This window comes from Lagopus muta, chromosome 13 (assembly GCF_023343835.1).
Source record: "Lagopus muta isolate bLagMut1 chromosome 13, bLagMut1 primary, whole genome shotgun sequence".
In the NCBI taxonomy this organism is placed as follows: Eukaryota; Metazoa; Chordata; class Aves; order Galliformes; family Phasianidae; genus Lagopus; species Lagopus muta.
The window spans coordinates 2,387,383-2,400,115 of NC_064445.1; the positions used below are offsets into that span (position 1 = coordinate 2,387,383).

The following is a 12,733-nucleotide window of genomic DNA, read 5'->3' on the forward strand; positions in this document are numbered from 1 at the left end:
CGCGGCAGGGGGCGCTGGGCAGCGGAGAAGCACGGGCGGCCTTCCCGCCGCCAGGGGGCGCTCGTGCGGCGGAAGCGGCGGGGAGGCGCGATGTCGCGGGCGGAGCGGCCGGCGCTGTGGCGCGACTCCCCGAACTGCCCCGACCTGTTGCGGGATGGGGCCGGCGCCTCGCCGCACTCCCCGTTTTACTGCAGCTTCTTCGAGGATGAGTGCCGCGCCATCGCCGCCCGCCTGCTCGCGGGCTCCGCCGCCGCTCCCGGTCCTTCTCCCGACCCGGCGGATATCGGCGTGCCGTGGTCGCCCTCCGCCGGTCTCGTCACCTCCACGCCCCTCGAGTCCTCGCCGCTCCCCGCCGCGGGCAGCCCGCCCGGATCCGCCTTCCTCAGCCGCTCTCGCGGGGCTCCGCGGCGCCTCGTTTTGCCCCGTGCCTCGGGATGCTCCCGCCTGGCCCGCCCGCAGCCCCGCAGGGTCGGGCGGGTCCCCCCTGGCCGGCTCCCTGCCCGCTCCCCGGGCCGCGCTGCTGGAAAGCCATCCCTGGCCCGGCGGGCATCTGCGGGGCCGGAGCCGCGAGGGGCTGGCAAAGGGCCCGGTGCCCCCGCTACCGAGCTGCCCGTGCCCCCAGGTGAGCCGAGCCCCGAGGGCGGTGCCCGCTTTGCCGTAAGGTTGCAGCACGGCCGCTCTTCTCCCTTCCCCCGCAGGTGCCAAGCTGAAGGCGATGCCGGCTGCCAGGTCCAGGCTGCGGCATCCCACCAACGGGGCCTCGCAGCTGGCACTGCCGTGCACCGGGCCCAAGGCTTCGCACCGGGACAAAGCGACAGAAAGTAATTGTGCAGTGATGGGGGATCTTGGAGGGTCGATGCTGCATCAAGAAGGGAGAAGAGGGAAGGCCTGGGCTGCAGCACGGAGCGTGGGGAATGGGGAGTCGGGAGTCTGTGCAAGTAGGAGCCCAGGGCTCGATGCTGTGCTGTAAGCGCTGTGCTGGCGCTGCTCGGTGCTCTGTTGGCTCAGTATCTCTTATGGGCCCGTTGGTGGTGGGCGCTGGTGCTGCTGGGCCTGGCAGAGCCCTGAGCTGCCCGAGGAGGGGCGCGGTGTGGCTGGCTTGCGGCTGTCCCTGCGGTCCCTGCAGTCCCTGGACCTGATGTTCCTCTTCCGTAGCTGCTGGCAAGGCTGGGGGCCGCAGTCAGCTCCCTCGGAGGCTTCCCACCGCGATTCCTATCTTGGCTTCTCGCTCCCGATTGCAGCCAGCGGGAAAAGTGGCTTCCTCCAAGCACGCTTACCTAGGTAAAGGGGGAGTGGGCTGGGCAGAAGCCTCCGAGGTTCCAGCGTTGTGGCAGGGAGGAGAGGAGCTCCTTTTGGGGAGGTTATTCGGGTCTCGGCTTCAGAGTCCAAGGCTGGTCCTGACTGAGGACAGGAGGGGGCAGTGTGTGCGTGGGCTCGGGTGAAGCACTGAAACAGAGCAGCGAGGCTGCATGGAGTTCTTTTCCCTGGAGAGGCACTAAGAAAGAGCCTGGATAAATCTGCTGCTCTAGGTCACTCGCAGGACAGGGTTTCTGCCTGCTCTCTGAGCAGTGCCTGATGCTCTTCATTTTTGTCTCCCGGGTCGTGCTTCAGAATTGCCTCTTCAGGAACCGGTGTGCAATAGGACCCGAGACCTGATGGAAAATGGTGAGAACAAAGAATGGCTGTTTTCAGCATGGATTGCCATAGGAGTGGGTGAGCAGAACAGAGGTTTGGTCCCACGCAGGAATGCAGCCCTTTGCCTGCAGCCTGCTGGGCTCAGCCTGTCCCTGAAGCTTTCCTGGCCAAGTTTGATGGGGTCCTGGGCAGCCTGATGTGGTGGGTGGCAAACGTGTCCATGAAGGAGGGTGGATCTGGGTGATGTTTAAGGTCCCTTTCAACCCAAACTGTTCTGTGACTATTTTTCCTAGCTGCTGAAGGCCGGCTGAAAACCAGCTGCCTGTGATCACGCTGTAATGGGAAGAATCTGCATTTATGTATTGGATTCTGTTGGGTTTTATGCCTTTTGCCTGGGGCGTAAGGAGAGGGGCAGCCATTCAGGGCAGCTGGCAGCCTCATGTTGGGGAGTGTCACTCTTCCTGTAGCTCTGTGTCCCCCTGTGCTGGCTGCCCCTTGCACCCTTGTGGGAGCCGCTTCTCCCCACTGTGGGCAGCACCTGAACAGGCCAGGCCAGCAGCAGCTGTGGGGCTGGAGGGGCTCAAAGGCCTTTTGTTCTCCTGTGCAGCTTGTCTGGAGCAGCTCTGTGTCCTGACTGAAGAGAGGCTGGAGGCTGTGGCAGTTACATTTCTAGTGAAAACTCTTTTTACAGATAAAGCCAACCAGACGTGGGTGTGTGTGGGGTCCCCTTATCTCAGTGCACTGCACCCTGGCTGTGGGGATGCAGCCTGTGCTGCGCAGGTAAGAGCCAGCTGTGTGCTGCCCCATGAACTCAATGCACCCTGCGGCTTGGGCTGAAGAGGTGGCAGGCAGTGGAGTGCCCGGGGCTGCCAGTTTCTGAGCTGGCACCTGAGCCTTTCCCTGCTGTTTACACAAGGCCTCGTGCATTTTGCTGCACGCTTTACATCCTCTCTGGTGCTCAGGGCACTGCAGGCTTCTGCTCAGTTAATTTCTAAGGCACTTTTGAGACATTTGCCCCCATATGGCTTGTATCACGGTCACTTTTATACATCCTGACATTTTGGATGTGTCCCAGTATGCAGTCAGGAGAACCTGTGCTGGGGCTGGGCTGCTGCATGGGTCACTGCATCCCCTGACACCCTGCCCTTGCCAGCCTGCAGGTTGCCAGCTGTCCCAGGAGCTGGAGCACATGAAAAAGGAGCTGGAACGAGTGAAAGGGGAGCTAGGTATGTGGGGCTGGCTGCTTTGGGGGTGGAACAGGAGCTGTGCTACTGCCCTAAGAGTTCTGAGAGCAAGGTGTTCGGGCTTAATGCACTGCCTTGCCTCTTTCCCCCAGCCGATAAGACCGCCCAGTGTGAAGCCTATTGTCAGACAATCTCCTCCTTGCAGGCTCAGCTCAGAGCAGCAGGTACGTCCTCTTGCTGGGTGAGCCCTCGCTTCTGTGCAGGTTGCAGGGATGCTCCGGTGATCCCTTGCTGGGTATCAAAGTCACCAAGGGCTGCTGGGTGGAAGGGACAAAGCTTGTGGCCTGAGTGCTGGGAATGCTGCTCTTGTTCCCCAGGAATCTGTCCAGAAGATGCTGCAGAGGATAAGAACAGCGTCTGGGAGAGAAACTGACAGCTTCCCCCAACACATGGGACAGATGGCACAGACCTGTCCAGGCACCTGAGCTGCTGGGCGGGTGATATTTTCACAAATGGATGTTTTTAACTCCTTGTATTCAAAATAAAAATGTCTTTTCTTGCAGTGCGCTTGCTGTCTGCTCTTGGAGGGCCAGTGCTCTGTGCTACCTGCTCTTCTCCAAGGGGCTGGGCAGAAAGGAGCTCTTCCTCAGACTTCTGCCAGGCCAGATCTGGGTCTGCTGCATGCAAGGAGGAGGTGGTTGGTGATGGTGGACTAAAGCACAGCCTGGCTGCATGCAGGCCTTTCTGGACAAGTCCAGGTACGTCTGAGAAGGATGCTTGGACACGTGCTGGTGACACCATGGCAGTGAGAGGCAGCTGTGTGAGGAGGTTTCTGCCTTAACCTTGTTCTTGCTGGAAGCGAGAAGAGTCAGTTCTTTCTGATGGCACTGTGGCTTCTGTGGCTGTTAGCTGCTTCTTACCAGTTTAGCTGGTGGTTTGTGTGTAGGGCACAGAAGTAGAACATGGGGCTCAGCTCTTCCTCATTCCTGCCTGCGGGTGCGGGAAGCACTGCTTGCAAGCCCTGCCATGCTGCTTTCTACCTGTGGTAGGTTGGCATGGGTGCCTCATCTGACTGCATGGCATCTGAGTGAGGCCCTGCAGAGCCCTGCTGCGTTGTGCTGGCAGCACCCTTGGGCTGGGCAGGGCAGGTCGGTGTGCTCCTGCTCCCCTCTTGTCTCAGGCTGCTCTTTTTGGCCACCCCTGAGTGTCACAGGCAGCCCCTGTCCCTTCCTGGGGTGGCTGTGTCCCTTTGCTCATGGGACAGCTGCTGGGGATGCTGTCCTCTGCCTCCCACCTCTGCTTTGCTCGTGGGAGGTGATGGGGCTCCAAGGGCTGATTTAGGGCTGCTTCTGCAGAGCTTTTGTCTCCCTTTCTGGCCTGGAGCTGCCTGCGCTCCCACATCATGCTGGCTAAGCAAGCGCTGCTGCTGCCTGCCTTCCTGCAGCTCCTGTTGGGACTCGTGCTTGGCTCGCTCTGCACCCCCGGGTTGGAGCAGGGCCCTGCGCTGGATGAGATGAGGCACCGTGAGGATGAACGGGAGCCGTATGGGAGGTGCGGAAACAAGCGGGCGGGCCCGTCCTGCTCCGTGCCCCAAAGCATCATCCGGAGGGCTGCTGTCGTAGAACGATTTCTTGCAACAGCCGAGTCCCATTGGCGTCAGCCCGGTTCTGTGTGGGTATTTCAGGGGCGGGCATTTCCCCACAGCGCCGTGCCGGGGCTGCCCCGCCGCCGCCCCATTGCAGCCCCCGCAGAGCCGCTGCCCGCGCACCGAAGGGAGCGCGGCTTAAGCGTGGCCGCGCCACGTTGGCTGTGGCAGCCCGGGGGGGGGGGAGGGAGGGGCAGGAAGCACGGCGGGTGCCGGTAGTGAGGCTGCACGGGGCGACCGTACCGACAGCGTGAGTCCGTTTCCTTTCTTACGGGAGCGGCGTGGGGGGGGCGGAGGGCGCAGTTCATTCATTCGTCTGAGCGGGAAGAGCGAGATCACCGCCTGCGTCACATCCAAAATGCCGCCTCGCCGTTCCATCGCGTTGAGCTCACGTTTTTTCCAAGCGCAGCCTTTTGTTTCCCCAACCTCCGGGGCGAGGTGGGGCGGATGGGCCGGGACCCGCAGCACCCTGCCCTGCTGCGAGCCCCCCCGGGAGCTCGGCGCCCTGCATGGGGGGGCTGGCCGCGTTCTAGCAGCGCTGCTGAACGAACGACACAGCAGTGCCCGATTGCATCAGGAGAGCTTTCCGCGTCGGGGGGGAGGAGGGAGGGCTGCCGGGTGCCTCGCTGCTGCCGTAAGGAAAAAGCGGCGTAGCTCCCAGCAGTTCTCCGGCGATGGTTCTTCCCCGTCCCCGCACTGACTGTTGCTGCCCGTTTCTCCGCCGTGTGCCGGCAGAGGAGCGGTGTGCGCGCAGCCTGGCACCCGTTGCCCGCACAGCACGTGGCCGTCGGGCTGAGCCCCGCCGGACCGAGCTGTGCCCCACGGCGACCCCCCACGACCCCGAGCAGCCCCAGGGCATGTGGGCTCTGGGAGACCTCAGCCACCCCGACGCGGCAGTCCGCGAGGCAGCACCGCACTGCTGCCGCTCCGCTTTTCCCCTTTGCTTCGGGTTCGGGGCGCTCCGCAGCATCGCAGGGATTCCGGTCCCGTCTTCTTTTTGTTTTGGTTTTTTTTTTTTCCCCCTTTCTTTAAATCTGCCATTTTGGAGGGATCGGTGCAGGCAGGACGGACTGGCCGTGATGTTGGGCGCCCACAGCTCCGCTCAGGGCCGGGATGGATGGACGGGGCGGGCTTCACCTCCGAGCCCGGCGACAGCAGGGGCGGGGCGCGGTGGGACGCCGGCTCAGGAGGGGAGGAGGGCTGGATCACGGCTCGGCGCGCTCACAGCGGGAGAAGCCGCTCTGCTCCCCGAGCGTGCAGACAGCGGAGCCGGGGCGGAGCGCGGCGAGACCCGAACCGTGCCGGTGAGTCGCTGCGGGCCGGGCGTTTCTGAGCACAACGGGTGCCGCTCCCGTCAGCCCCGCGGTGCGGAGGAGGACGAGCTGCCGTCGGTGTCGGTGCGGGTTGCTGCCCGCCCGTCCGAACGGCGCTGTTAAGGCGCGCTCCGCGCTTCCTGCCCCGCGCCTTCCCGCGCTTTCTGTGCCGCTCCGCGCGGAGAGACGGGACGAGGAAGTTCCGTAGCGACAGCGTGCGGGCGGCGGAGCGGCACAACGGGCTGCCCGGCGACTGCGGGGCTCCTGAGCTGGGGATGTCCAGGACCCGGCTGTAGAACGTGCTGGAGGAACCTGCGTTAGGGCTGGGACTCCGTGACCCCCAAGGTCCTCCCCAAGCCCCGCGATTCTGTCAACGTGGGCATAGAGTAGAACTATAGAATCCTAGAATGGCCTGGGTGGAAAAGGATTGGGTTGAAAAGGATCATCTGGTTTCAACCCCCCGCTATGTGCAGGGTTGCCAACCAGCAGACCAGGCTGCCCAGAGCCTTATGTCCCACTCTGTGCCCATTCCCCACAGGCAGCTCCATGGGGTGTTTGTGATCCAGAGCGTTTTTGGGGATAGCTGAGTGTGGGGCTGGGGGTGGCACATTGAGCCCATGCACAGCCCTGGGGCGCGTGCTGTGTGCATGCAGGGGATGCGTGCTGGGAGCCTCGAGCTGTGCTCACTGCGTGTCTGGCCATGCATCCCCAGCGAGGCTGCAGTGCTGATGTTGGGAGGAACTAATGCATTTGTGTGACTCAGCCCAGCGCGTTTGGTCTCCCTACCTTTGCTTCTGCACACACCCACACGCACCTCATTGGGAGGGTTGTGCCAAGCAGTCAAGTTTGGGCCGATGGGGAGTTGCTCAAAGACAGCGGGGCAAGCTCTGGGATGTGCCCAGGCCCTCGGGGCTGGGACCACACAGTGTTTGTTTAAGGAGCCCATTTTGTGCTGTGGACTCGTGCTGGGTTTGTCTCCGGCTCGCTTTCCTGGTTGTGCAGGTGGGTGTGCAGCCCTGCACTGCTGGTCTCCATCCCAGTGATGTGCCTGGGGTTCTATGCCCATGGGTCAGCCAAGGGATTGCTGCTCCTGCGGGGTGGCAGTGGCGTTGCTGCATGCATTCAGCTCCATGAGGGATGCTGAGTTTCACGCTGTTACAACAACTTCTCTTGCAGGGCTTCTGAGCAGCGAGAAGACAAAATGTTCGGGGGAAAAATGAGCAGCCTTGGGAGGAAGCTGATCCGCCGGCGCGTGGTGGACCTGAGCTCCGAGGAGACGCGCTTTGCTCGCTGCCTCTCCACGCTGGATCTCATCGCCCTGGGAGTGGGCAGCACGCTGGGTGCTGGTGTGTACGTGCTGACCGGGGAAGTGGCCAAGGATACGGCCGGTCCATCCATCGTCCTTTGCTTCCTGGTGGCCGCGCTGTCATCGATACTGGCCGGGCTCTGCTATGCCGAGTTTGGAGCCCGCGTCCCCAAGACCGGCTCTGCCTACCTCTACAGCTATGTCACGGTTGGTGAGATCTGGGCTTTCACCACCGGCTGGAACCTCATCCTGTCCTACGTGATAGGTACGTGGCTCTGCCGGATGGGGCTGGGAAGTGTGGGGCTGGCATGCATTCCTGTGAGCAGCACCATAGTGGGGCAAGGGAGCAGGGTGCAGGCTGGGTGCTTTGGGGATCTGCATGGCTGCGTGATGGGGTTGGTGCTGCTCTGCCTTGTGTGCAGGGCTCGGACCGACAAGCAGCTTTGCTGTTGGCCAGGCACAGCCAGCGTGGCCCGAGCCTGGAGTGCGGCGTTCGACAACATCATCGGCAACCAAATCTCCACCTTCTTCATGAACAAGACCACGCTGCACCTGCCGGGGGTGCTGGCCGAGCGCCCGGACTTCTTTGCGCTGATCCTGATCGCGTTGCTCACTGGTGAGTGTCGGAGCGGCTCGGCGGCACCGCGGTGATGCAGTGCAGCCTGTTCACCCCTTGATCCCCAGCACTGCTGACCTTCGGCGTCAGCGAGTCTGCCCTGGTGAACAAAATCTTCACGGCGGTGAACCTGCTGGTGTTGGCCTTCGTTTTCATCGCCGGCTGCATCAAGGGAGACATCAAGAACTGGCAGCTCACGGTGGAGGATTACATCAACCTCACGCACTCGGATGAGCCGGAGGAGGTCAGGTGAGGACAGTGAGCGTGCCACAATGGAGCCTGGCTAGCGCTGCGTGGCACAGGGCTGGTACCGTGTTGTGTGTTGATGTCCCAGCTGCTGTCCTCCCTTCTTCCAGAATGAAAGCCTTTGGCTCCGGTGGGTTTGTCCCCTTTAAGCTGGAAGGGGTCCTGATGGGTGCTGCCACGTGTTTCTACGCCTTCGTGGGTTTCGACTGCATCGCCACCACAGGTAGGGAATGCCCGGAGTGGGGCAGCTGCTGGAGCTGCTCGGGGAGGAGCGCGGTGCTCCCTGCTGCTGTGGGAACAGCCCGGCCCCAGCTGCACTGCACAAAGCGCCTCGGCTGCCCATATCAAAGGCTCCCTGTGAGGTGTGGTGAGAACAGAGCTGCAGGGAGCCTTCCAGCTGCAGAGCCCAGTGCTGGGAATTGCTGCTGCTTCTGCTTATTTCCTGGCCTCAAGCAATATTAGATTTTTTCTTAAAATGTCGGTTCTGCATGAACTTAGTTGCTCTGGTGTGCGGGGAGCCCTCTTCATTTCCTCTCCTTCCCCCAGGACTGCTCAGCGGGTTGCTGGTACAGGCTGTTCTGCACAGCCTCTGTGCTTCCCTGCAGCCTCCTCCGCTGGCTGCAGAGCCTCTGGTGTGGAGTGCAGTGCTGCAAGGAGCAAAAGCTCAAGGCAGAGGGCACCGTGGGTGCATTGCTGCATCGCTACACCAGTGCTTATGCAGAGAGCTGGACTTACCAGGAGCTGCAGGCTGGGGTGTGGGGCTGGGCACGGCCGCAAGTATGGATGGGGACGGACTCTGCCTCTTTCCTCCACACAGGGGAGGAAGCCAGGAACCCGCAGCGCTCCATCCCCATCGGCATCATTGTGTCCCTCCTCATCTGTTTCGTGGCCTATTTCGGGGTCTCCGCAGCCCTCACGCTGATGGTTCCCTACTTCCTGCTGAACAAGAAGAGCCCGCTGCCTGAGGCTTTCAAGGCGGTGGGCTGGGAGCCTGCCCGCTATGCTGTTGCCATTGGCTCGCTCTGTGCCCTCTCTACCAGGTAGATCCAACTTCTCTTTGTGGCATCACCCGGCCTAGCACAGGGCTGGGGATACCTGTCCCAGGCTTTGCCCTGTGTGACTTCCATCCTTCCCTGGCACAAGCCAGTTCCTTCCCCCCATGACTGCTGGCCCTCAGGCCAGCTCTGAGCCACTTCTCCCCACGGCAGCTTGCTGGGCTCCATGTTTCCCATGCCACGTGTGATCTACGCCATGGCGGAGGACGGGCTGCTCTTCAAATTCCTCTCCAGAATCAACAGCCGCACCAAGACTCCTCTCTCAGCCACCATCACCTCAGGGCTGCTCGCAGGTAACACTCCTCATGGCCATCTTGCTCTCAATCGCCCTGCAGCCCAGGGCTGTGCTCATGCTTTCCATCCTCGTTGCAGCGGTGTTGGCCTTCCTGCTTGACCTGAAAGACCTGGTGGACCTCATGTCGATCGGCACACTGCTGGCTTACTCCCTGGTCGCTGTGTGTGTGCTCATCCTCCGGTGGGTGCCACCTCTTATGCCAAGTATCCCTTCACCACGGTCCCTTGGGTGGATGCACCTTGTAGACAGTGTGGGGCTTGCGGCCACGGCTCAAGCCATGAAATAAAGCTGCTTGGGGCATCCAGGCACACCATAAAATCATTGAGGTTGGAAAAAAAAAAGCTAAGATCTCCAAGTCCAACCCCAACCCACCTCACCATGCCCATCACTGTGTCCCTCAGTGCCATGTTTCCATGATTCTGGAACACCTCCAGAGATGGTGACCCTACCACCCCCTGGGCAGCTGTGCCATCCATGGGACTGGTGCTTCCCAGCAGGGATTTTGGGGGAGCAGGAGGGGAACAATGGGTGCTACTGTATCCCTGGGGTTGGAACTTACTTCCTCATACTTTGCTGTAGTTCGTGCAGCACTGAGCAGGTCTGCTGTGTGCAGGTACCAGTCTGGGCAACTGAACTCCCCAAAGGCCATGGAGATGCTGGAGCTGAACGGGAATGAGGAGGAGAGAGTTGTCATGAACCCAAACATCGCTGCCACGGGCACCAAACAGAAGGAGACCCTGTCCCTTACAGCACTCTTCAATCCATCTGCAGACGCTCCCACAGCGCTCTCAGGGCGCATCGTCTACGTCTGCGTCTCAATCATGGGTGAGTGAGTGGGAGGCAGCGGCTCCTGCATGTCCTGCCACATCGTTGGCTCCTTGCTGTGCCAGGGGCTGGGGCGTGTTGGTCCCTGCAGACTTGGGGAGCTTTGATCAATGGTTTCATTGTGCAGGCAGAGCAGGGCAGCCCAGTAAGGTCTGGGGAAGCGCCAGAACTGGGTTTGAGCCCAGCTGAGCACAGGCTTCACTCTGCTTGCCAGGCTGATGAGCTCCTCCTGGCACAGTGCTTCCCCAAGGCCTTGGGGTGGGTGTCGGAGGACCTGCATGTGACCAGGAGGAGGGGGTGGCTCAGCCCAGCAGCCCACAGGGTGGCAGGGAGGTCGATACAGCCACGTGCTGTGCAGCATGGTGATGGGCTCTTCTCTTGCAGCTGTGCTGGTAACGATCATCTGCGTGGTGCTGACCCTCAAAGTGAAGGCTCTGAAGGAGGCCAACATTACCTGGATCTTGGTCCTGGTGCTGCTCCTCGTGGCTCTGCTCATCCCCACCATCATCGTTTGGAGGCAGCCACAGAGCAATGCGCGGCTGAACTTCAAGGTGAGTGCAGCCTCCAAGAGCTCTGCACCTCTCTGCACCCAAGGCTGGTGCAGGATCTGCTGGGCTGGCTGCTGGGCTTCCACCACCCAGTAATGTCTGGAGCCCAGAGACACGGCTCTAAGGCACTGCCCTTGGAATGGAAGCACCCAGGTGGCAGAGCATTCCTTCGCCTAGCCAGATCCCTTGGGCATGGCTAAGGTGGCACATCTTGTCTCTCGCAGGTACCTTTCCTCCCACTCCTTCCACTCTGCAGCATCTTTGTTAACATCCTGCTGATGGTGCAGCTGAGTACCGGCACCTGGGTGCGCTTTGCCATCTGGATGGCTGTGGGTAGGTGTTCCAGAGGGCAGTGTGGTGCCCCGAGCCTTGTGGGTATCTCATTTCTCCAGCTTCTGTCTGTTGGTGGCCCGGGGAGGCCGTTCCCTGCCACGTGTCTCATCGCATGAACTTTTGCAGGTTTTATGATATACTTTGGCTATGGCATTCGAAACAGCGTGGAAGGAAAAAATGCAAAAGAGCTTCGAGGTTCCACGACAGAAAACCCTCTACACCACCCCGGGATGGAGCTCAGCCCTGGAGCTGCTGCAATCTGAGAGAGGCGGTGGTTGTGATCAACATCACTACTCGGAGGACTGTCAGTACTGCAGTGCTGGTACGAGACCACAGACTGCTCAGCACAGCCATCCCTTGGGGCCTGAGCCCAGAGCCTGCCGTGCGCTGCCCTTTCCCCTCGCTGAGCAGGGGTCGTGGAGAGGAGACCCCGGGCTGGGGGAATGCTGGTGGCCCGGGGGCTGCTCCACCCCGCCGAGGGGCAATGACACCGATACAGCCCTCCCAGTGTGAAAGCTGCTGTCACATCCTGCTTCTCCTGCCCACGGGACACGCGGTGGTACTGTTGTATTTGTGTCAATGCAAGCGTGACTGAAGTTGACCAGTCCTGGTACTGCCCAGTGCCCTACAGCAGCACAGGGCTCAGCACCCGCAGCCCCAATAGAATCCATGCCCATGCTGAGCCCTGTGCTGCTGGACCCATTCGCTTGGTGTGAACATCACACTCAGCTCCTTGTGATGATGTCTGCAGTGTAGACATGAGTGTCCAACCTTGTATGCCTTGGTACAATTGGAATTTCGGTGTCGATTTTTATACTTATTGAAGTCTAAATGGTTTGTGGTTGTTTTTTTTTTTTAAACTGCTTGGCTCTGTGTTGGTCCAGCTGCATCTCACTTCAATGCCTGTGTCCTGCAGCCTGGGCTGGGGGGCTGGGGCTGTCCTTGCATCTCTATGGGCACATGCTGATGGGAAACAGTGGTGTGGGGCACCCAGCCCCCTACTCCTGGTCCTGGGGTGTGGGATAGCAGTGGGCTGGGCCCTGTGCCACATGGCAGTGTGTCATCACGACCCAGTGCTGCTGTAAAGACCTCAGAAATAGCCCCTGGGGCTCCCGCTGGGCCTGCGGGGGAGGCACAGCCAGGAACTGGGCCGAAGACGATTTCCCAGATTCCGGCCTGGTCTCAATCAGCCCTGACAGATTATTTTGTGAAATAAATAAACTAATTTAGGGCAGATGGATCTTACGTGGGTTTGGCGTTTCCTGGCAGCAGAGCAGGGTCAGCGCTCGGCCAGCAGGGAGGGCCCCACGGCTCAGCCCCAGGGCTCTGCGGGGAGGAGAGGGGCTGTCACCCCACTGCACCCCACATCCACGTGCTGTCCATGAGCACGGCCAGTGCCCACACTTGCTCACGTGGGCAATGCTGTTCCAGCCCCAGGGCAGCATGAAACAGACTTCCACCTCCTTATCCAGCCAGCAGATCGCTGGAGAGGCGGCGATGAGGCCCTGGAGCCTGAGCAAGCTGAAGGCCCTAGGGAAATGCTGCTCCCGCTGCTTTAACTGCTGCCTCGCCGGAGGAGATCCTTCTATAGGGACTGAGATCCTTCCATAGGGACGTGGTGCTCCGTCACATGGAAGGGAGCTGCGGAGATGCTCCTTCTTGGGTGAAGGCATGAACCTTGGCTCATTAACGCCAGGGACGGCTGTGGGGCTTCCCTGGAGCATGGCTCTGC

General features: G+C 61.1%; 2 protein-coding genes across 7 annotated transcripts; both read left to right on the forward strand.

Moving 5' to 3' along the window:
- The first annotated feature begins 59 nt into the window (after positions 1-59).
- Positions 60-3,469, forward strand: LOC125699814 (translation initiation factor IF-2-like). 4 transcript variants are annotated; one of them, XM_048959753.1, is made up of 9 exons: positions 60-622; positions 699-821; positions 1,156-1,281; positions 1,612-1,665; positions 2,243-2,415; positions 2,789-2,861; positions 2,972-3,043; positions 3,197-3,296; positions 3,383-3,469. In XM_048959753.1, the coding sequence occupies exons 1-8, from the start codon at positions 91-93 to the stop codon at positions 3,250-3,252; spliced, it is 1,209 nt and encodes a 402-aa protein (XP_048815710.1). In that variant the 5' UTR covers positions 60-90; the 3' UTR covers positions 3,253-3,296; positions 3,383-3,469. The 4 variants fall into 4 exon arrangements, with proteins under 4 accessions (XP_048815710.1, XP_048815709.1, XP_048815712.1 ...); XM_048959752.1 differs by lacking the exon at positions 3,383-3,469 and having other exon boundaries at positions 3,197-3,307; XM_048959755.1 differs by lacking the exon at positions 3,383-3,469 and having other exon boundaries at positions 2,327-2,415; positions 3,197-3,307.
- On the forward strand, positions 3,465-12,169 carry SLC7A3 (solute carrier family 7 member 3). Of its 3 annotated transcripts, none has more exons than XM_048959750.1 (12): positions 3,465-3,577; positions 6,954-7,348; positions 7,541-7,699; positions 7,768-7,948; positions 8,056-8,168; positions 8,763-8,985; positions 9,154-9,293; positions 9,373-9,475; positions 9,909-10,120; positions 10,505-10,671; positions 10,893-11,001; positions 11,128-12,168. In XM_048959750.1, the coding sequence occupies exons 1-12, from the start codon at positions 3,552-3,554 to the stop codon at positions 11,262-11,264; spliced, it is 1,965 nt and encodes a 654-aa protein (XP_048815707.1). In that variant the 5' UTR covers positions 3,465-3,551; the 3' UTR covers positions 11,265-12,168. The 3 variants fall into 3 exon arrangements, with proteins under 3 accessions (XP_048815707.1, XP_048815708.1, XP_048815706.1); XM_048959751.1 differs by lacking the exon at positions 3,465-3,577 and adding an exon at positions 4,675-4,714; XM_048959749.1 differs by lacking the exon at positions 3,465-3,577 and adding an exon at positions 5,503-5,768 and having other exon boundaries at positions 11,128-12,169.
- Positions 12,170-12,733: the final 564 nt, after the last annotated feature.

Coding starts and splice junctions, on each gene's coding strand:
- LOC125699814 (XM_048959753.1), top strand. CDS start 91: ATGTCGCGGGCGGAGCGGCCGGCGCTGTGGCGCGACTCCCCGAACTGC. Junction 1,282..1,611: donor CTCCAAGCACGCTTACCTAG/GTAAAGGGGGAG, acceptor GTCGTGCTTCAG/AATTGCCTCTTCAGGAACCG. Junction 1,666..2,242: donor CCGAGACCTGATGGAAAATG/GTGAGAACAAAG, acceptor TCTCCTGTGCAG/CTTGTCTGGAGCAGCTCTGT.
- SLC7A3 (XM_048959749.1), top strand. CDS start 5,578: ATGGATGGACGGGGCGGGCTTCACCTCCGAGCCCGGCGACAGCAGGGG. Junction 8,169..8,762: donor CGACTGCATCGCCACCACAG/GTAGGGAATGCC, acceptor TCCTCCACACAG/GGGAGGAAGCCAGGAACCCG. Junction 8,986..9,153: donor CTCTGTGCCCTCTCTACCAG/GTAGATCCAACT, acceptor TCCCCACGGCAG/CTTGCTGGGCTCCATGTTTC.